This window comes from Elgaria multicarinata, chromosome 3, assembly GCF_023053635.1.
Source record: "Elgaria multicarinata webbii isolate HBS135686 ecotype San Diego chromosome 3, rElgMul1.1.pri, whole genome shotgun sequence".
In the NCBI taxonomy this organism is placed as follows: domain Eukaryota; kingdom Metazoa; phylum Chordata; class Lepidosauria; order Squamata; family Anguidae; genus Elgaria; species Elgaria multicarinata.
In genome coordinates, this window is record NC_086173.1 from 46,101,190 (window position 1) to 46,124,842 (window position 23,653).

Below are 23,653 nucleotides of genomic sequence, written 5' to 3' on the forward strand. Positions count from 1 at the left end.
ATTACAAAAGATGGAGTTTGCTTTCCAGCACTGATCTCATATATACAAAACTCAGTATATTTCTAAACAGTGGTGTCTAGGATGGTGAATTTGCATCTCTCCTTGGTACACATTTCTAATGAGCTACAGATGTAAATTTTCAGAAGGCACTAGCAGAGGTGATAAGACTCCTATCAGCGCTACAATGAGAGCCATCAGGATGAGTCACAGTAGAGGGGAAGTGGGATTACGTTGGCGGTAGGTGCCAAGCTTTCTCCATCTCCCCTGTAATTATTCCACATGTGTAGGCAAGCGATTGTAGTGGCAGCAGTGGTGAGGGGGAGGCTGACAGTTCCTTCCACTAGCTCATTAAGTGTAATCATTCTGAGGGTGAGCGCTGGTAATCGTAGTTCCCAAGAAGCAAAGCCTTTTTTGAGCAAGGTGGTTTAGGAAAGGCTACCATGTGGAAGAAGAGGGCCAATGCTCAATTAATATAAACAATGAAATATACTGCAGAAATATGCCATAGTTTGATTTCCAAACTACATCCAATAGAGGAGAAGGAGGAGGAACAACAGCAAGGCATTATTGTGGACTTCTATAAAAATCAGCAAGAAGATAGGTGCAGCAGTGGAAAGTGGTGAGCGTAACATGGGAGAAAAGAGACTAAGGCCTTTGCTAGACCTAGGGGAAAATCTGGGGGAAAGGAGGGGAGACCTCGTGTTATGTATAATGCAAGATCTTGCCCTCATTTACACGCGAGGTGCAACGAGCTCAAGAAGAGAGCTGTCGCACCTGCCATTTTTTAATTTTTAAAGGAGCCGGCAGCACATGAGCGCTCAAGCGACTCAGGCAGGTTTTTTTTTTTAAAAAAAAAATAGATTCCCCCCTCCCCCTCCCTAGCTCTGATGGGAGCGCTGCGCCCCATGCGCAGTTCCCGGCTACATGCGAGTAATCGCGCGGAGCCAGGGTGAAGCTAGGGAAACGACCTACACCTTCCGCGGTCCCGAGCTCAGCCCGGGACCATGGAAAAACCGGGCCCAAAGGGGTAGCCTATATCCTGGGGCCAGGACATATCCCGGGGCCATCTGGACACACAGGGGCGATCCCAGGTATCAGTCCGGGATATCGGCTGGTCTAGCAAAGGCCTAAGGGTTTGGCTATATGGTGGCAGGTTGCCACCACAATAAACAAAATCTTGTGCTTTTGCTGCTTTGGAGCAGTGGTGGCTAATCCCAATGCAGCAGCGAAAGTGCGTGGCTTCCAGTGGCCAGGCCCTCTGCCCAGGCAAACAGTCACCAATCAAGGGTCACCATCCACCTGGCCACACCTCTGCATCAAGGACGGTGTGAGATTAGACAGCCAAAGGACTATATTTGCTTCACTTCATCCTGAAAAGTCAGGGTAAGTTCCCGACTTTTAAAATGTGGAGTTTCACTGGAAAACCCTGAGGTGGCTTCGAGGTGGGCTGCTTCGAGGTGGCACCACCACAAAGCCACCTCAGGGCTTACAGAATGTATAGACAGCCCCCAGTAGACTAGGAGTCGACATTTGCACCTGACCCAGTTCACATGCAATGACTAGCTATGGGACCTCCTGACTGCTTGCTGCTTTCACTTTGTTTCCTCCCACAACAAACCAGAGTTTTAAGTTCACATGTCACAGAGCACAACCAAGTAATGGGACATTCCTGGGTTGTTTCCTAAACCAGAAACAAAGCAGAAGTGGTGAGCAGTGAAGCCCCAGGCCTCTGTAATATCTGGAATGTGCTCCAAAATACATCATTGGCAGCAATCAGATGATCTTGTATGCAATCATATAAATTATAGAACACAATTTAACATATGCTGTTCAGCAAATGTTACACAACATGCACATATGAGGTGGAAGCCGGTTAGATAGATTTGGGAGAGAGGGCATGGCACAGTGGTGGCTACGCTATATTGAACAAAACATATGAAAAATTTGGACAACATAAAATAAACATAAAATTCAAGTATGTTGGGGAGAGGGTGAGATTGTTGACACTGTGATAGTTTTCCTTTTCAAAAACAAGGGATACAATTTCTGACATTGCACATCATCATTAATATTCAGAAAGTAAACCTGTTAAGGCATCAGGCTAAACTTTTGGTTTCTCAGCTTTGTGGAGCTTGAGCCAACTTGAGATATCCTTAACTCTGGTCCTAAATTAGCAGATTTTAACATCATTGAATCTTCTTCCTAAGCTGGCTCTCAAGCAATGATTTAAAAACCTGGCAATGTAGGACCAGAGTTAAGGATATCTCAAGTTGTCTCAAACTCCACAAAGCTGAGAAACCAGATGCTTAAGGTGATGCCTTTAACAGACATGCTTTCTGATTAGTAATTATTATTTATTTATTACATTTATATACTGCTTCATAGCCGAAGCTCTCTGGGCAGTTTACCAAGATTAAAAACAGTGAACATTAAAGACAACTATACGAAATATAAAAGCATAAAAAGCATAAAAATAGACAATATCCATTTAAAAACAACTATCCTGGGGTCAGTTAAGAAAAAACCCTCAGCATATGTTGTTAAATGCCTGGGAGAAGAGAAAAGTCTTGACCTGGAGCCAAAAAGATAATTTTATTTATTTATTTCATTTATATACCACCCCATAGCCGAAGCTCTCTGGGCAGCTTACAAAAATTTTGTCAGGGAGATCATTCTGAAATTGGGGGGCCATCACTAAAAAGGCCCTCTCCTTTGTTGCCATCCTTCGAGCTTCCCTCGGAGTAGGCACCCGGAGGAGGACATTAGATGTTGAGTGTAGTGTACAGGTAAGTTCATGTTGGGAGAGGCATTCCATCAGGTATTGTGGCCCCAAGCTGTGTAAGGCTTTATAGGTTAAAACCAGCACCTTGAATTGTGCTCGGAAACATACAGCCAGCCAATGCAAGCAGGCCAGAGTAATGATGATGATGTGCAATGTCACAACTTAAATAAAAACACCTCACTTCCATCACTGGCCTGCCCTTCTCTCTAGCATTCCCAGTCCTGGAGACACAATATGGAAGGTAGTGATTCACTATCTTTAATTCCCTTAAGGTCTTAATAGGAAGAGAACCATTGGGTGGGGGGGGGAGGGGCAGGGATATGCAGATTAATGTTCAAATGAAGAAATCTGACTAAATCCACTGGCTGACAGTTGGAAGACCCCAAAGTCCACCATTTAAGTGAGATTATCTTTCCTCTCTGCATGTTGAACAGCTGCTGCTAAGAATCCAGCTAGTATCTTGAAGGCATAGGCCATTAATATTGAAAGATTAGTACATGCAGAGAACGTCTAAGCATCTTTCCCATAGTGTGGAGTTCTAAACATAGTGATCCAGGTGAATCGATCAACTCTGGAAAGCATCCATGACCATATGTTGTGCCTATTTGGTCACTGGAAAGACTAAACAACGAAAGCAACATGAAATGATGAAATGCAACAGCATTATTGGAAACAGACAAATTTACTGCCAGTCTAACAAGCTTAGTTGAGAGCTTTCCATCTGGCAAGTTGCACATTCTGTTCCTACTTCCTGTAGAAGTTAGTTCACCCTTATGGCTTGCATTAGACGCCTTTGTTAAGCTCCTGACTGAAGCTGTTCTCACTATCGCTTATGACAGTGTCAGTCTAGGATTATTTAAAACCTGCCAATTTAGAATCAGAGTTAAGGATAGTTGGTTCAAGCTCCACAAAGCTGGGAAACCAGAAGCTTAACAGGTGTGATGATGTGCAATGTCACAAATTGTATTCCTTGTTTTTGAAAAGGAAAATTATCATCAGCGTCAATAATCCCACCCTCTCCCTAACATACTAGAATCAGTTTTCTTGCAAATCAATGTAGGGGATTACAAATACCTAGCTAATGGTACTCATGGGCCACAGCTAGACCTAAGGTTTATCCAGGGATCATCCAGGGTTCGCCCCTGCCTGAGCACTGGATCCCGTGTGTCACCTAGATGAACAGGTTTGACCCCTGGACGATCCAGGGATAAACCTTAGGTCTAGCTATAGCCATGGTTTCATTTCAACTTTTTGCACACTTTTTTTAAATGTACAAAAGGAAGAGGGGCCGACCAAGGGCAAGATGGATGGATGATATTCTGGAGGTGACAGACTTGACCTTGGGGGAGCTAGGGGTGGCGACGGCCAACAGAAAGTTCTGGCGTGGGCTGGTCCATGAAGTCATGAAGAGTCGGAAGTGACTGAATGAATAAACAACACCCTTTAAAAAAAACCAATAAATGCAGCTAATCATGTTTGCTAAGCAAACCAAGCATAATAGTAGAACAATACCTTTATTGGGTTAACCAAAAAAACCAAACTAGGGAACCATTACCCATGCCTTTTCCAAGTAAGATTTATCTCCAAGTAAGGTTTATATCAAGACTTTAGTCCCTTTGTCTTTCCCTCTCCTCCCTCCAACGTTCCGTCTGTCAGGCACAAAGACAACAGGTGCCATTTGCCAACTCTCTTGCTATGTAAACATCCTTCTGGTTTTCTGACTCACAAAATATTTTTTTAATTAATCCAGTGTAATATAAACTTTACTGCACATGTGCTGGTGCATAACCAGGCAGAAGCTCAGTCAACAGAGTATCATTCCATTCCTCCTAGTCCTTCCTCAGAAGTTTAGGTAAGATAGAAGGAGTCCAAGGCTACCAAAAAAAAACAACCCAAAACAAGATGCCCCTCTTTAGTCTCCTTTACCACTAATAGATGCCCAGGATCCTTATGAGTATCGGCTCAGTACTGTCACAGTAGTGTTGCAGAATTTCCAGCTCATGAAAGTGTGCCTCCCTCCAGGACACCTGGAGCACAACCCTTTTTGTCCTGAGGAGCTGCTATGGGAGATTCTGTGGAGAAGCTTTCGTGAGGCAATTCTGAAGCAGAGTGCAAGATATGAGAGAGGAAGGGACTTGGGAGACCACAGGAGGACTGAATAAAGAGTACCAACTACAGATAGTAGAAGAGAGAATGGCAGCCAAGTATCTTCACACAGTATTCGTCCAGCAGCAATTTTAAGGCCAGAGAGTGGCAGGCTGAGGCCTAAAGTTGCATTCCAGCCTACAGCTGTGTTGCAGCATATTAGCTTGAGATGAGACACCCTAATCATTCATGAGTGGAAATCTGATTTATTGGACCCTATCTCCTAATTATTGTTCTTTTTAGTTTAGAGACTTGCCTTAAATTGTATGATTATTTATATTCTTCTTATATTCTCCTTCTCTCTTTCCCCCTCATTAAAAAAAAACTCTTCTCAGCAAATACTGTTGGCTTACATTAGCATTTTTGTTCAATTTTTAAACGTTTCACAGAGGGGTTTTGGTGGGTAGATAACTTTAAAAGCCAATATATACAAGTCCCACTAAAAACACTAGAACTAGCAGCAGCACTTTTATGAGCAATAGCTTGCTGTGTGTTTTTTAAAATAAACCTTTTACTGAATAGCCAAAAATTCCTTATTTCTGGTGTTTGCTAATCAAGAAACTTGAATGCAGCAGCAATGCAAGGGCTACTGTATTCTGTCACATATTCTTCTAGATGAAGGAATGCCCTTCAATGAGCAAAAGCATACTAGGCTATCATCTAGAACCCTCTCTACACTCCATTACATGTGAATAACTGTGCATGCATACAGAAAAAAACAAGGAATCGGGAACCCTAATTGCATAGAGTTTCTTACTGTGAAGAGCATTGTAACCTCATCCATCTGAACACTGTTACAGCTTCTCTCCACACCTTCCCCGTCAACATGGTGAGGTTGGGGTGGAGCTGGCATGCATTTATCCATCTTCCCTCCACACTTAAGATTTTTGAACCCGTGAATAACACTAGATTTTCACAACCATCTGAATGCACATTTAATGTAATGTGTGAATATCCCTACTGTGGGGCTTGATCCTTGTATGCACTTTCCCCATCACACAGAAAGGAACAGTGAAAGTCAGGGGCACTCATGCTTTCTTCCTGTGTTCAGAAACACAGAACAAGGTCCTCAATACCCAGATTTCCTTTTCTCGCCAGGCAGAAAGGAATTGGGGCCCTTGTGCTAAATTTCTGCTTTCAAGAAAGGTGTGAAGCCTTGATCCTTCATTCCCCCCACAATTCCCCTGAGGGTCAAACTACACACTACTTTAAAGATGTAGGTAATAGCTACAACTTTCTTTTTTACGCAAAAAAACCAAGATTATGGCAACCAGCTTGATTGATAACTGGCAAATAGAGGGAGAAAACGTGGAGGCAGTGACAGACTTTGTATTTCTGGGCGCAAAGATTACTGCAGACGCTGACTGCAGCCAGGAAATCAGAAGACGTTTACTTCTTGGGAGGAGAGCAATGACAGATCTTGATAAAATAGTTAAGAGCAGAGACACCACACTGACAACAAAGGTCCGCATAGTTAAAGCAATGGTATTCCCCGTAATAACCTATGGCTGCGAGAGCTGGACCATAAGGAAAGCTGAGCGAAGGAAGATAGATTATTTTGAACTGTGGTGTTGGAGGAAAATTCTGAGAGTGCCTTGGACTGCAAGAAGATCAAACCAGTCCATACTCCAGGAAATAAAGCCAGACTGCTCACTTGAGGGAATGGTATTAAAGGCAAAACTGAAGTACTTTGGCCACATAATGAGAAGACAGGATACCCTAGAGAAGAGGCTGATGCTAGGGAAAGTGGAAGGCAAAAGGAAGAGGGGCCGACCAAGGGCAAGATGGATGGATGATATTCTGGAGGTGACAGACTTGACCTTGGGGAAGCTGGGGGTGGCGACGGCTAACAGAAAGCTCTGGCATGGGCTGGTCCATGAAGTCACGAAGAGTCGGAAGTGACTGAACGAATAAACAAAAAAAGTGAAGGGGACGAGATACGGATTGGAACCATAGCATGCGGTGGGGGAAGGGGCTTTAACCTTTTGCTCCCCAGTCCCTATCTGCAACTTCTATTACATCTGGATCACTTTTATGCAATGTAAATTGCAGGTGTGGGGAGCTCTCTCCATATATGGATTACAGCAAAGGGTTAAAGCCCTCTAACTCGCCCCAATCCATTTGACCTTAAGAGGTCATATTACATAATTGAAGGAATAGGCATTGCACATAAAATTCACTAGATTTCCTCTACAACATAGAATCCCCCTAAAAAGAATGGAGTACTGACAGCTTTCTAACTTCAGAATGAAATTGAGCATGCACTACATAATTTTGCCAGCAGTGATTTGCCATAGCCTTTAATGGGGCAGGAAAACTTGAATAACATTTGAACATCTGCTCAGAATTTCATGAAAACCAATTAAGGATTACCTTCCTTGAAAAGCGTAAACATAGTAAATTAGTGGTTTTCACCAGCATTTGAAAGAATTATATGTCATTCCTATTTTAAAATTGGTGTAAAAGGACACGTGTCAATTTTCAGCACTTTAACTTGCTGTACCTGTTTAATAGTAAGCAAAGAAGTCCTCTCATAGCCATGTTGGTGGAAATATTGGCTTTCAAACTCAGTATCAAAATATTGTTTCCTTCTTGTTTCAGCTTTGACATCAGAAATGACACCAGTTATTCACTTTTTCTGCTCTTTATAAGCTATTATGGCACACCCACAACCCAAAATAAAAATGTTTTTAGAACAAAAGTCACTACGTTTGCCTATTGTTCAAGTAGGCTGTTTCTTTAATAGTTCCTGGTCACATGTCTTAACACACTCTGAGAGTTTTCTTCTCTGTCTTTAGAACATATAAGCATCATTCACAGAATGTCAATAGATTGCATGATGCATAGTTTATTTTTAATTCCTTTTAACTCCTTACACAAACATATGATCTCAATGTGTGAATATCATCCAGAAAATCCTGGAAGAACACCATCTCACTTTGATCAGACCTAGAATCATACAGTAAGGATTAATAAAAATTGAAAGCTACCCCACATTTTCCCTCAATCATTTCTGGAATTAGATGAGAACTGCTTTTAAATCATAATTAAGTGGCAGAGTTAAAACACTACCGAGTAGAACAATATAACACCACACCACCTTAAATGTGTCACATGCCTATCTTGAGCATTGTCGTATCTTGAGCAGTACGACAATGGAATCAATTACCTAGGGAGGTTGTGGGCTCTCCCACACTAGAGGCATTCAAGAGGCAGCTGGACAAGCATCTGTCAGGGATGCTTTAGGTGGATTCCTGCATTGAGCAGGGGGTTGGACTCGATGGCCTTGTAGGCCCCTTCCAACTCTACTATTCTATGATTCTATGATTGAGAACCATTTTTTGTTAATTACCCAGAGGGCATAATTGGTCAGGGTCAATTTATTGGTCTTACTGAGTGCTACTCTAACGCTAGCAGAGTTTTCTCTGCACAATGGCATCTCCTGGGACAAAAGAGAACCATGAACAACCCAGTGTTCTTTTCATTTCAGAGCCCCTTGGACATCATTCTACCGAGTCTGATCATGAAGCTTCCTGCAAAGCACTAGGACTGAATGGATCAGGCAGTTTCAATTGAGGAAGATAAATACATACATATAAATACTAAAGCCAAAATTTAAACTGAACAGATTTAATTAACTTCCTTTTAAAGCAGTAGTATAGCTGTAGCATGGGAAACAGGGACAAATCTCCAGTGCATATAATTCCCTGGCATATCAAGCGGCATAAAGCCAATCAAGACATGCTTTTGCCTTGAGTCCTATTATTAGGAGGGGAAAATATCAGGTTGTCATGGAACCAAGGTCTCACCTCCTTTCTCAGGAGATACCAAACAATCTAATGGCATTTGCATGAATTTCTTACTTAGAGCGGTTTAGACAACATGCCATCGCTTGTTCTGGGTTATTTAACCTACAATGAGCTGTGGTGCACAAGTATGCCAAGCTACATATCCAACCCCCGCTCAGGGGTTGTCATATTATGCAAACTTGGTGAGTGTAGATTATGTAAGAGTTAACAATAATCCATAATCCTAAAACAGGCCATGGGTTATGCAAGGGTTGTTAAAACATGGCATAATCCACACTCAACAGGTTTGCACAACACAACACACCCCAGGTAGGGGTTGCATATGGCAACTGCATGCGCACTACACACACCATAGCCTTACCACGGGTTTACAGCCCCAATATCTTTGAACAGTCTACTCCATGGCTCGATGGTCATTCTTGAAGTGGCAATATGATTAGCCCCTTTGAATTCTCCCCCAAGAAAACTGGAGCTTAGACAAAAAGTGTGAAACCGCTACCTTTCTTTGCACCTTCTCATATACGCTTGACTAGACTAGACGAGGTCCAAAGTTACACAAAACTGAGGTTTCTTTTAATCTTCCATACCAGTATTGATTAGGAATGGAAAGTGTCTGTGCAATTTATAATTAGTACTTGCCATATATCTACACTGAATTTAGCTTCTTTTGTTAAAATTTGATATATTTAACACAGATAAATGGCAGCAGAAACAAGGAAACAGGATTTGGACTTGCTCTCTCAAAATCGAGCATTTCAATGCCACCTTACTGCTGGCTGAAGTCCAACCAAAATTTTAAAGTACAAACGAGTTCATATACTTGACACAACACTGATCCTTTCAGCTATTTTGTAGGCATGGCATAAATTTTCAGTCTGTAGCACTGTGAACAGTACATTATAGCCACTGCTTTTCAAAGTGTAGCTCTGAAGCTTTCACAGAAATATCAATAACTAACACTACAAATTCCATCTCGGGTCCCATTCATCTCTGCAGCCTTTGACTTAACCTTTTAATTTCCATTCCTAACTGTAGCGAAGCCCAAGTGTGTATAACTGCCTTTGCTTATTCTGCTCTTCTCAATCTTGCTTCTCCCCCCTCACGTGTTCCCTGCACATAAATTTGGATGGATCCTTAGGCCAGAAGCATGTCTTTTGCTTATGTTACTCTGTAAAGTGCCATGTGTCATTGTGGCAATTACACAATAGCAATAATAATAGACTGGTCTGCCCCTATCCCATGGTCAGGAAGACGCTGAAAGGTAACATGAGGTAAGGAAGAACATTCTTCAGAGAATCTATTTTATTCTTATTCTGTAGCATCTAGTACTAATCACACTGCTTCTTGTCTATTAGATTTAGCCAATAAGGTTATATTGTTATTTGTTTAAACCTGTGGCAGCAAATTTTAACTGTGCAGAGATATAACTTGTAAACAGAAAAAAGGAATAGGTATGCTGACAGTGCAATCCTATGTATGTCTACACAAAAGTAAACTCCATTAGGGCTTACACCCATGTAAGTGAGTATGCACTGTATACGACTGCAACCTAAAACAAACTTATTAGCATCTGTTCTTATAAAGTTGAACTGTTTTTGACAGGTGGAGTTCTGATCCCACAGAAGATCCTGTCCACGCTTCCCGTTATTTCCTTTGGGGTGAAGAAGTCTTATGCAATTTCTTCCTCCTATGTCTGTACCAAAATCTCTCTGAAGTGTCTCTAGAAGGAGGCAAACAATTCTTAGAAATTTGCATCTGCCAGCAATGTCAGACCTTGCCAACACGCAAGAACAAGCAAGCTCACAATAGCCCTGTTCCTGAACTCCCAGAGAAATTGTTACCTTTGTTGCAAACATGTCATTAGCACAGCTTTTCAGCAAACAACTTTTAACAGCAGCAAAAAGCAATGGCCCTTGGAGGCCAACGTGCTTTATTTTGGATGAGTGGTGAATCCAGTTTACCTATTCAGCCAGATCTCTCTTCCTGTTTGCTCAGCTCAAGCATTCACAATCCTTAGTCACCCAGCTTGCCCAGCACGCTTATTAGAGCAATCTTTCAACAAGAGACCATTCATCCAGACTGCAAGCGAGGAGTCTGCCAACATGATTTCCAACACAAGTTAAAATGTTTTTATGCAACGGGACTAAACATGTTTCAGTAAACATCAGCACTGGTTTGATTAGATAAATATACCCCCGTTAGGGCATAAGAGAACAAATGTGTGTCCCTTGAATCAGGCTACCATGTTTTAGAAAGCAATAATCCTAGCCAGAAATGTCACTGTGAACTATTAAAGACATTGGCCTTTTCTACACCTAATCCCCTGTGTGTCATTTGCATGCACAGGGATGATCCCGGGATGATCTCAAGGGAAAAGGCAGGTGTAGAAATGGCCATTGTGAACTATAAAATACCTAAATAGTATCATAGAGGTAAAGCACATAAATAGCATCATAGAGGTAAACATAGACTAATTTGATGCTAAACTTTTTGCCTCAAAAAAAAAAGGGGGGGAACATATCCACAAAAGAGTTTCCTGTGTATTTGATTCAGAGTTCTAATGCAAACTAGAAAGAGGGGAGAAGGTACCATATTGCATGATGTCTCTCCTGGATGGCCTGCCTCACCCAGGACAACTCAGCTAATATCAGGCCATGCAGACTACCAGACAACCAAAGTCTATGTACACATTGTGTAGTCATGCACCAAGAACCCTGCTGGTCAAGTATAACATTATGGTGCTGTCTATCTGTCTATATGCAAAGAAAGCCCAGGGGTGGGTGCACGGTGGCACTGCATCGATTACACAACGCAGTAGCCACTACGCAGCCACCCTGGGACTTTCCCATGAAGCTGCAAAGAAAAAAAGTCAGGGAGTTATCCCAACTTTTTTTCTCTGGAGCGAGGCGAGTATAGCACATCTGCCATCTATCCTTGCTCTGGAGTCATGGCAGAGGTGTGACCAGGTGGATGGCAACCCGGATTGGTCCCTGTCCTCCCGGGAAGGGCACAGGCCCAGCAGCCAGAAACCCCACACGTTTGCTGCAGCATCAGTATTAGCTGCTGCCACCCCAAAGCAGCAAATGTGCAGGGGTTTGCTTATTGTGGCAGCAACCCTCCGCCCCATAGGCAGCTCCTGGGTTTGAGCTGGGAAGATCACAAGATCAGATCTTGCCTCAGCCATGAACTCACACAGTGGTGCAGTTAGGGCTGGACCTTGGGGGCACAATCCAGGGCCCCACAGGCTATGGAGGGCCCAAAAGGCTATGGTGGGCCCAAATGATCACCCAGAGTGCCAGGTGGTGAGGGTATTGGGTTAGCAAAAGCAAACTCCACTTTATTCCTGTAGTCTTGATGGTACTTGATTTAAGTGAGGTTAAAATGCAAAAGAGTAAATGCAATACTCAGAGTACCCTCTCTCTCTCTGTGTGTAGCAAGATTAGCAAACATTCTAATATACAAGGAATGCAGAAGCAGCTGTAAAGCATGGATTGGCAGTTGGGTAGGGGAGGAGAGAAATGTTAACTGTGTGCTTCATGTCTGAAGTAATATACAAGGTTTCTATTGCCCCCCTCCCCCGATAAGACCATCTAGGGCAGTGGTTCTCAACCTTCCTAATGCCGCGACCCTTTAATATAGTTCCTCATGTTGTGGTGACCCCCAACCATAAAATTATTTTCGTTCTTCTCTACACGATCCATTGTCATGGGATGGTTTGCTAATAATGAAAATAATACATAACGATAGCTTTAATAATACAAAAGATTATACATGACATAGTTCGGTCAATACAGTTTCCTAAGACCATCGGAAATATGTGTTTTCCGATGGTCTTAGGCGACCCCTGTGAAAGGGTCATTCGACCCCCAAAGGGGTCCCGACCCACAGGTTGAGAACCGCTGATCTAGGGTCTAAAATCACCTAGGGCGTTACTAGACGAGGCTCTAGCGCGCGTTACCTTCCGCAGTCACGTCGAGGCTTCCAGATGACGTTCACGAGGATCCGCCGTTATCCCGCGGTGAAGCCTCTTTCTCCCGACTTTAAAAAAGTGAGTTTTAGGGCGCCTTTTCCTGCTGTCCCGCGGTAATTCGGAGTACGTGTGGGAGGATGTGAGGTCACTGCGGTCCGCACTTGGCAGGAAAAGGCGTGCTAAGGGGGAGTGGTCAGCGGCTTCGGTCAAGCCGCCTCCGCCATTTGCGCGCAGTCCGCCAGCTGGGGCAGCGCGGCGGAGCGGCTTTTTTTTTTTATTTCCCCAGTGACAGTTTGCGCAGGACTGGAGGACCGGAAAAGTGGCTGGTGACTCCTTGCGGTGGGCAGCTACCGTGGCCGCATAATGGCGGTGCTGTACGCTGCCTGTTAGTGTGGGTACCAGGCTGGCAGAGGGCAGAGCTGTTTGTGGGCTGCTGCCATGGCTACGGCCAGATGTGGGTTGGCTCCTTGGGATGGGGCACAGGGCACAGAGGCGATCATCGCCGCCGACACCTCAGAGGCATGATGGGAGATGTAGGCACAGAGTGGCCATGCAGACGATTGACCTCGGGTCATATGACACCCGCCACGACCCCCATCAGGAAGTGAGCGCATCAATGTTGACCCTCAACAGCACCAGCAGCACTTCGGCTGGCACTGGCACTGCCGCCGCTGCCGCTGCCAGGGCCGGCGGCGGCATCGCTGACGGCTGCGCAAGTTTGCGGTCTTTCGGACGTGCGCAAACCGTGCAGCGAGCGAAAAAAAAAGCCGCGGCAATCAGGCCGGTGTGGCTGCGCAACCGTTCTCGCGGCGGCAGCAGCACAACCGGCGCAAACTTCCGCCACAAATCGAAGGCAGGTGTGGAGCATGAGGCGTCACGGCTGAACGGGAAAAGCCGCTTTCACCGCTCCTCAACGACGGAACACCCGGTAGGTCTAGCAACGCCCCTAGTTACACCACAGCTCATTAGATGTATTCCTCAGCTATCATCTCTCAGACTCACCCCAGCTATATGGAGCTATTAATATTGATCTATCTACAAGGCTGTTGTAAAAGATAATGCATGATGATCACTTTGAATACTTGAAATGGACTTTACAAATGCTAAATATTAAGACAGGGATATGCCCATACGTAACATCAAATAAAGTTATTTTGAAAACTAGTTGCCTTTGAAAGGCAGCCAAGAGAAAATACTTTGTAAGAGGGCTCAAACATTGAAGCACATTGAAACCACCAGTTGTACCAAATGTATTCATAAGTCTTGAGAAGTTAATGAAACTTAGTTTTATCTATGGCAGTCAGCTAGAATGTCCAAAGGGATGCAGTCTCATGCGCAATGTCACTTAGAGTACATCTGAGACATTCCATCCATTGACTTAGGAGTCATGTAGTCACCTATCATTGTTTTATGAAATCATATAATGATATTCCACTAATACCATGAGCAACTTAGGGTGTAAGACTCTATAGCATTCCCTAGCTTAAAGTACCAACTGGCCAAAACCAACAGATAGCTATTTTCCTCCATAAATTCCTCTAGGAAGCCCTTCTCTGTCATGCATACTCACATAAACATAAAGAAAAAACATGCTGATCCCACTATATTTTTAGAATTCTGTTTGTAATGTTGCAATTAGCTCTCCCAGGACCAAGCCCAACACTGTTGCTGGCAATGCTACTGGACAGTGAGTAAGTTTATCACAGCTCTGCCAGGAGGTTAAGTGTGACCTGACAAAGCAAGTGATGAAACAAAGTGTGGAAAGCAGGGATGGGCATGTTTCTCCACCCACACTATAGTAATCGACAGGGAGTACTGGCTTAGTTTGGCTGCTAGCCTTAATCATAGCATGAGGATGGATGCTACCAGTACATGTGCCAGGAGAAATGCTTTTGAGGACTACAGTGAGTATTTCCAACTAAGTTTCCTATAATTAAAGAAGGGATTTCAACTCTTCAACCCAAAGAGATATTTCAGTATGGCAACCTAATATTATATAGGTTTGATTTAGGGGCAAACACAATAATCTGTGTTTGGCAAGTGAGGTAGAGACACCCCGCCCTGCCTCACTCATATCCTCTCATTGCAAGGGAGCAGTGGCACATAGTTGTGCTTCTGTTTTTGGCTCCCAAGCAAATTAAGGGCCCTCACCATCTAGCAGAATCATCTGTATCTACATCTCCAGCAGAAGTGTGTTAGACTTTGTGCATCACAAACATACCATGCAGGGAATAGGACCCATCACCCTGGAAGGGGAATGTTGTGCGAGGACCCTCATGCTAGATCCCGAGACCTACTGTGTCAGGGCAGATTCTCATAGTACCATATCAGCATAACCCTAAGCACACAGATAGATGTGTGCTTAGGGTTATCCCACCATTTTTCCTCTTGCAAGGAATCCTCCTCTACATTTTATCCTCACAACAACCCTTTGAAGTAGGTTAGCCTGAGCGTCAATGAATGACTCAAAGTCACCCAGTGAGCTTCATAGCCAAGTGGAGACTAGAACGTGGAACTCCCAAGTCCCACACTCTAACCACAACATCACACCACACCAGGTCTCATACAAAGCAATTTGAATAAACCTCAACTGAAAATCAGCAGTGCCAACTTTATATATATCATTACGACTATGATTTAAAAGCACATAAATAGTGCTCTGATACATCTGTCCCTCTATGACCAGATTCTTTATTAAGGAAGGAATATATGGACATATATGGTTGTAAATGCTAGCAGATGAAATCCTGGTCAAAAAGCTGCTTACGTTAATGCCATGGGCTTGCATGAGCCCTATGCAATTGTTGGGTGTACTTCTTTGAATAGCTGCTATATCACAAATGGCATTTGAAACTTCACACAATTTCAAAAGCAGTTTGCCATGCAGGTGGGGAGGGGGGCTGCTGTTCAAAAACTTTTTTTAAAAAAAACCTTGGGCTCAGGGGGTTACTTTAAGTTTTTTTTGGATCCTAGCCAATATATAAAACAAAGAAACATATCAGCCAGTTCATGTTAACAAAAATAATATGAGGGAAGGGGAAGGAAGGAAGGAGACTCAATCTCACAGACTCGGTCTCACATCAAAGATATAATATTGAATGGCTAAGGACAGCTCTATATCAAAAAATGCAAAAAGCAGAGTGGGCGGAGGAGGGAAGAAAGAATAAATGACAAGCAAGGCTGCTTTCACACAGGGTTAAATGATAGGAGCCTAATAATTTAGGCACTTCATGCTTTCCCCAGATAACTTAATGTTGTAATGATTTAAAGGAAGGAACAGAGACTGACCCTAGACAATAGGGCAACTGGCTCTAGTTTAATGCATGAGAGCCTGCATTACATTCTTAAGTTAGCAAGATATTATTAAGAGTTGTTCACAGGGCTTATTTAAGCAGAACCATTTAATTTACCCTCATTCTTACGGCAGAAGAATATTTTCTGTTAGCTGTCAAACTCAGAAGGGGGGAGCAGGGAGAAAGAGAACTATGTGAAAGGTAAATGTGTACACTAAAATCGCAGGGGAGTCACACAGTCATAGATCTAAATACTGGCCTAACAATTAACATTTCTTACCAAAGTGTAACTATGTGAAGGCTAAGACGAAAAGCATTTCAAATATACAAAATTTGACCCATGTTAGCCATTCTCACTTTAAATATGGAATCCCATATGGATCAATTTTAGCTTGAAAATATCTGCCTCTTCATGAAAATAGAGGAATTGCTACATTTGCCTGGAGCACTCTTGGGAATAAGGGGCAAAGATCCACATGGGAAATCCCAACACTCCTTGTTCTATGTATAAGACAGGAGGTGCACTTGTTCTTTCAGGTATGATCTGGTGCTGGAAGAACTACATCAACAGCCCTCTATCCTCCACATGGACAGCACCATCTGTGCACACAAGCCGTAATTTCTGCATCTGACATTTGTGAAGGAATAGCACGAACCTATTTATGTGTGGTATGGGGCTTTGTGGTATCAGGCATGCAGTAAGTGAATGTACCTTCTACCCCTTTTTTAAAAAATAAAATAAAATATCATGCATATATGCCTTGGGAAAACAAAGTTGGAGCAACCACCCAGAAATTATGAACTAAGAGACAAACGCTTTCGAATGGCATGATACCCTATTTGATATCATTTCACCATAAATGAACATGATACTGGCCACTGTTATATCATGCCGTATAAAAATATTCCCCTCCGCCCCCAAGGTTAAAGGCCTCTATAAAGCTGTGTCCCCTTTAAATTGAGTACTTCTTAATCTCTTCATTAGAGTGGCCTTTACTGACAATAGAGAGACTCAAGATGAACCAAGAGATCTAGATCTCAGGACAAAATCCATCTAACATGCCATGCTGGAGCAGTGATTTCACCTAGCAGACAAAACAGTTTATTAGGGGAGTATTCAGTAGGGCAATGTTAGCCAATTCAAACTCTATTCAATAAAAGACTTAGAATATCTACTAGGAAGCCAGGTACAGCTACAAAATAAATAAATAAATAAATAAATATAAATTCAAGCTTTAGATTTCAGAAGAATCCAACACTTTAAAGCTAAGGACACTCTGAGATTTTGATGCTGTCTGGAATTAATAGGAAGATGGTTCTTGAAGTGAATTGCACATAATTTCTAAGTCACACACACAAAAGGATGAAAATTCAACATCAATCACACCTTTGCCTGGGGACTGGGGAAGGGGGGGCATGACACCTTAGTGGCCTCTCCAGGCACCAAATCTCTCTTTCGTTGTTAAATACTGAATTATTGTTTCTGAATTATTCTTGACCAGATCAAAGCTATCAAGAATCAAGTATAGAAGACCAGTTTTTATTTTAAATACAAGAGGGGAAAGTTCATTCTTTAAAACAACAACACTCCCACACAGAAGTCACCTGTCAGTCTACTCTTACATAAGAGATCTTCTTAAACTCCTTTAGAACAAAACTAATATGTTTCCTTTATTTAGAAACTGAGAAGAGGAAGGAAGGAAGGAACAAAAAACGATGGTCTGGACAGGGACATAATCTTATTTAAAATGAAGCACTTACACCTTCATAAGACTACTTCAACAAAGAGACAGCAATTACTGCTTCAGACCAACCTGATATTAGCCAGCCAGGAGAACCGACAGGCTGTCATTTGCCTTGCAAATTGGGATTCTTTTGAAACAAAGTATTAAAGACAAGCTCCCTTTGGAAGGAGAAGAGGGGGCAATGAGAGTTTCTGCTTCCCAGATTCCTTGGCAAACAACTCTCCTCTTTTTGGCGCTCTCTCCTCCTGAGGAGATTCATACACGTACACACATAAGGAAGCATGATTTTCTATCAGACCTTCTCAGCATAACCTCGTAGGAAAGCCACAATAAAGGAAAGAATTGGGGTGGGTGGGGGTGGCATGGGGTTTTGTTATCTACACACAGGCACCATTTCAAAACTATCAGTATAACGAAGACTACGGTCTGAACTGGACGGGAGAATTAGAAGGAAACCTAGGCAAACCTAGGCAAGAACGGGTTTCCTATCAAAAAGGCGCTTAGAAACCCCTCCCCCGAACTATCCAAAGGTAAACAGCATGGATGGAGATGAAGGGGGGGGCGGGAAAAGACGTAGGTGTGAAGAAGAGGGGAAGCGAGCAAAGCTGCGAAATCTTGCAACAGGTGACTTGTATTCGGCGATGCACACAAAGCAAGCGGGCATGCAATGCCAGCAGCACCGCTGCTAGACAGCGGCAGGGGAAGAAGAGCGCGCAAAATAAAGGTGTCCCGTCCCGACCCAGAGGAAGGGACCCACATCGGCTGTGGAGGTGGGGAGCGAGGGAGTGCGCCGCTGCCCCTCGACCCGCCTCCGCCCTCCCGCGGGTGCCACCACGATCGGATCTTACCTTGTAGACATTCTCGGTGATCCTGTGCACCTCCTCCGAGCGCGACATGACGATGCCGGGGGCTCCGGGCAGCACCATAGACCGGGCAGGGCGCAGAGCTCAACCAAGAGCGCGGGAGAGGCAGCGAACACTGCAGCTAAGATCCGAGGAGGTTTGCAGGCAGCGCGGCAGGGAAAGGCGCGACGTTTTATATCGCCTCCCAGGGCCGGGCTCATCCCACGGCAGCCGCCGCCTCCGCCTCCGCCCGCCCCCGGCCCCGCCTGCTCTGTATCGCTCTGCCCTGGCGGCCGCCTCCTAGCAGCGCAGCCTGGAAAGGGCGGGGAATGGGAAGGGAAGTTGGGGAACAGGAGTCAGGGAAGGGGCAGGCAGGCAGGCAGGAGGCGGCGGAGGAGGAGGAGGAGGCGGGCTGGAGTTATGCCTGTGCAGACTGGGCTCAGCACGGGAGAGGTGTTCACACGCGGAGCACCACACAAAGAGAAGCGGGCGGACGGACACACACACTCAACCACGCACAGCCTCCACGCAGCGAACAGCCGTCCACTGCCCAGTCATCGAACACAACGCGGCGAAAAGAACACAGCTGCCCTCACGCGCGCCGCCTCGCACCACAAGAAGGCGGTAGAACAGAGCAGCCGCCCCCCTGCCCACCACCTACACATGGACAAGGGGTTACAAGGCAGGCCAGGACAACTCTGCCCCAGTCACATTATCCACACCCATAACGGGGAGAGAAAACAATGCTTTCTTCCCTATCACATTTAGTCAGACCACCCTAGCAAAATGTCAATGCTTAACACACTTTATCCGTCCCCTTCTTCTGTTGCTATGACTGGAGCCTATTCACACAGCACGCGGTAGCAGCAGCCATTCAGCCAGCCCTTGCTGACTTCCAGGTACACTCCTACCGAATGAGCTGATCCGTGGTGAATGTATACAAAGGTGGGGGATGGATAAAGGATAAATGTACACCCTTCCCCCCAAAATAGTCAACCTGTGCTGTTCAACGGAAGTACATCTTCCAGGCAAAACTACACATAAACACCATAGTACCCTGCTTCAAGCATAGCTCACCCAGGCAACATAGGATTAGATGAAGTTAGAGGCACACGCAACCCTTTTACCATAACCTACACAAAAACAGGACTTAATTTGAACCAAGGCTCAGCAGGATTTAGTCCTGGAATTTGTTTTTGATGCTAAACTTGTCACATACGCACACAATTACTATAGAAGACAATGGATGTCCACATATGCAGAAAGCTTCAACCTCATGTCTGAGTAACACAAACTTTTAACAACAGCCTGGGGTTAGAAAGCAATGATTTCTAGGCAGGCATCTCTTCCATAGAAGAGATTCGTGCCTGGATTGCTTCGGAGTGACAGCAGGTGATCTACACGATTCAGCCGCCACTCTGATGCAATCCAGGGGCAAAGCCCCAAAGCTCTGCTCTAAAAATGTCGGGTACTTACCCCAACATTTTTAGCTTGGAAAAGATAAAAGGGGGGTGTAAGAAATGAAGGGGTTAATTGAACTTTAAGCTGCCCTTTGTGTTTTCTGTAGACCCTGCAGGAGGAAGTGGCTGACTCACACATTCCAGAGAGATGTGGAATGGCAGGGAAGGGAGATGGGATTAGGTAAAGGTATCCTGTTTAGCCCACTCCTCTCACACAGGTTTTATAATTGTATCCCACTTCTCTCACACAGGTTGTGTAAATGTATTCCACTCCCCTTTTTCTTTGTGCATCCCACCCCCTTCATTCCACTCCCCTTCTTCCATTGTCAGCTGACCCTATGTGAATAAAAGTGGTGTGCAAGCTCCGATCAGGGTCCGACCCGGTTCGAGTCGCACCTCAGTATACTGATACGTGGTGTCCTCTGCAGTGCTTTTTCTACGCTCGTCTTTCGTACCTAAGGTCAGGGACAAGAACCTGCCATATTTCTAACAATTTCTGGTGCCGTGACTCGGATCCGTCCCTGAGTGGGCTGCGGTAGTCCAAAGCTGCGAAGGCACGGTGGAAGAGAAGTCGCGACCGGCTGAGTTCAGCTGTCTCTCCAACGTGGGACCGCGCTTTGGAGCTCCGTAGAACCCGCTGGTCGGAAACGGGCTAGGCTCGAGCCACTGCAGACGCGCCTAAAGGGTCGGCCGAGGGAACGGAAGGAGTGCACTGAGACCCGGTGAGTGTGATCTGTGAAACGCCAGACACATAGAGGGAGGGCAGGGTCTGCTTGTGTGGAGTTGATTGAAGGACACTAAGGAGACCTTCCGAGCAGGGTCCGACGGTCCGAGCGAGTGTGGAGCTCTTAGCCGCGGTTCTCTGATTGCAAGCTGAAAGGCGGATCAGGGCCGGCGAGGAGCAAAGCGATTGGCAAGAGTGTTTGGGAGCAGACCCTAGGACCCCGTCACGATGGGTGGTGCACAGTCCCGTTCAGGAGGGGAAACGCCTCTAGGATGTTGTTTGAAGAATTTTAAGGCATTTTGTGGTGATTATGGTGTTAAGATGAAGAGAGATAGGTTGCAGCACTTATGTGAAAAAGAATGGCCTGTTCTCTGTCCTTCTTGGCCAAAAGAGGGTTCTTTCTCCCCGGCACTTGTTAGCGCTGTTCATGTTATAGAGACAGACTCAGGGAGACTAGATCAATTTCCCTATATCGATTCCTTGGCAGACTGTGGTCACCTCTAAGCCACCACCCAAATGGGTGTTTGCCTGCAACCCTGTCATGGTGATCCGTAGAATAAAACCTCAGGAAGAATCATTGAAACATTCTGTGAAAAAGGAAGTGTTTCAGCAAGGAGAAGATGATGATCTTGTGCCTACTCCATATACTATGCCCACGGCCCCCATGGCATCCGCGTCAGGAGAGTGAATCTCTCGCTAGTACCCACTGCCCCACATGGCATGACTCCCAAATGCTCCTTAATTCTTGCCTGCCGGAGATTAAGTCCACGATATTGGCAAGAGCAAGAGTGCAGTTTCTGTCTGGGAAGCCTGGGGCCACTGAAAATGAAATTACAGCTGCCTTTCCTACACAAGACCCTGGTTGGGACGTGAATAGTGATGCAAGAAGAGAAAGGCACCAGAGATATTTTTCTCTGCTACTAGAAGGAATGCGAAAGTCAGCCAGGAAAGCCCCGAATCTCAGTAAGGCCCTTGATATCAGGCAGGAGAAGAATGAGACTCCAGCTGCCTTTTTGGAAAGGCTGAAGACAGGGTTCGAAGAAGAATATGGACCTTGATATGAGCCTACCAGAGAATTTGCATTTAATGACTATGCAATTTATCGGGCAGGCTGCCCAGATATTCAGAAAAGCTCCAAAAGACTCTGGGAGCTCTGAGATTGCCCCTGCTGGCCTTACTAGAGATAGCAAGGGGGGTGTTTGAGAGAAGAGACGAAGAAGAAGAAAGGGCGAAAGAAAAGAGAACTGTGAAAATGATAGCAGCATTTTAGAAGGAAGGAGAGGGGCAGAAGAAGGGACCAGGTGAATTGTGAAGCCAGACCTTGAGATGTTTGTGGATGGATCCAGCTTTGTTAAAGATGGACAGAGATATACCGGATGTGCTGTAATCATGATTAAACCTGCTCGAAAGTACCTGGAGAAATTGCCCAGTAAATATTCAGCTCAAGCAGATGAGTTAGTGGCATTAATGAGAGCCCTTGAACTTGGAGAGGGGCAAGAAGTGAACATTTATACAGACAGTTTGTATGCATTTGGGGTTTGCCACGCCCATGCTAGACTTTGGTCCACTCGGGGGTCTGTGTCTTCACATAGACAGCCTGTACAACACCAGAGTTTGCTAGAACAACTGCTTTTGGCTGTCAAGCTTCCAGAAAAAGTCTCCATAGTGCATGTGCAAGCACACGGGAAGAGCACTGATCCATACCTTCGAAAAGGAAACCAGCTAGCAGATGAGGTAGCGCAAGAGGCTGCTAGAAAAAGAGCTGACCGTGATGGACCTCCCAGAAAGATGGAAGGACCTCCCAGATAGAAGAATTTGTATCCCAGAGGCCTTAGTACACCCCCTTGCTGTAATGATTCATGCCCAGTTGGGGCACCCAGGAATGACAGCCCTGATTGAATATGTTAAAGGGCAAATGTTTTGCCCAGGGATCACCATGGCAGTGAAGCGGGTCACCCAGAGTTGTCAAGTATGTCAGAAGGCTGGACCTTCTGCAAAAGAAGTGCCACCAAGTGGTCAGCTGCTTGCATATTACCCTTTCCAACGAGTGCAAATTGATTTTGCTGAGCTCCCGCCCTCCAAGGGATATAAATATCTTTTAGTTATTGTTTGCCAGCTTACGGGGTGGGTAGAAGCGTTTCCTTGTAGAAACTGTACAGCTCGCATTGTGGTTGTTAAACTGTTACAAGAGATTGTCCCCAGGTATAGAGTATCTGAATGTTTAGAGAGTGACTTAAAGTCTCATTTTACTTCAAAAGTAACACAGGCTTTTGGACAAGCTTTGCAAATTGAGTAGAAGCTGCATGCACCCTGGAGGCCTCAGGCCTCAAGGCAGGTTGAAAGAATGAATAGGACTCTGAAGAGCACGTTGCAAAAATTACAAATAGAACTTCAGATGTCTTGGGTAGAGGCGTTACCAATAGCCCTGACAAAAGCTCGAATCATGCCCAGAAAGGGATTGGGGGTGTCTCCCTTTGAGATGCTTTTTGGATTTCCACCCCCCATTCCCTGGCCACATTCATTTGGAGTTACATGGGAGATAGGAGACAGCCAATTACGAGAACATTTAACTGGCCTTCAGTTATATCTCTTACAGCTTCGAGAATATGCAGTGACGACCCAGACACTTCCCTTGGACGCCCCCTTGCATCAATACAAGCCAGGAGACCGAGTGTGGCTGAACAAGTGGAATAAAGTGACTTTGGGGGAGTCTTGGGAAGGGCCATATGTGGTTGGACTGGTGACGCATGCCTGTATAAAATTGCTAGGATCAACTAAGTGGATACATTGTAATAGGTTAAAGCCATACATCCCTGAGGACACCAACGTAGGTCCCTCTGCCACAGTACCGGAAGCTGACAGAGGTCCCACACAAGAAGCCAG

General features: G+C 44.8%; 1 protein-coding gene across 6 annotated transcripts in view; it reads right to left on the reverse strand.

The window, feature by feature from the left end:
• Nucleotides 1-18,734, reverse strand: part of BAIAP2 (BAR/IMD domain containing adaptor protein 2) — a 141,115-nt gene extending 122,381 nt beyond the window's left edge. For all 6 annotated transcript variants that reach the window (XM_063120115.1, XM_063120117.1, XM_063120112.1 and 3 more), the window contains exon 1: nucleotides 18,593-18,734. In XM_063120115.1, the coding sequence (XP_062976185.1) occupies nucleotides 18,593-18,670 (78 nt within the window). In that variant the 5' untranslated portion in view covers nucleotides 18,671-18,734. The remainder of the gene's footprint in view (nucleotides 1-18,592) is intronic.
• Between the last annotated feature and the right edge of the window lie 4,919 nt (nucleotides 18,735-23,653).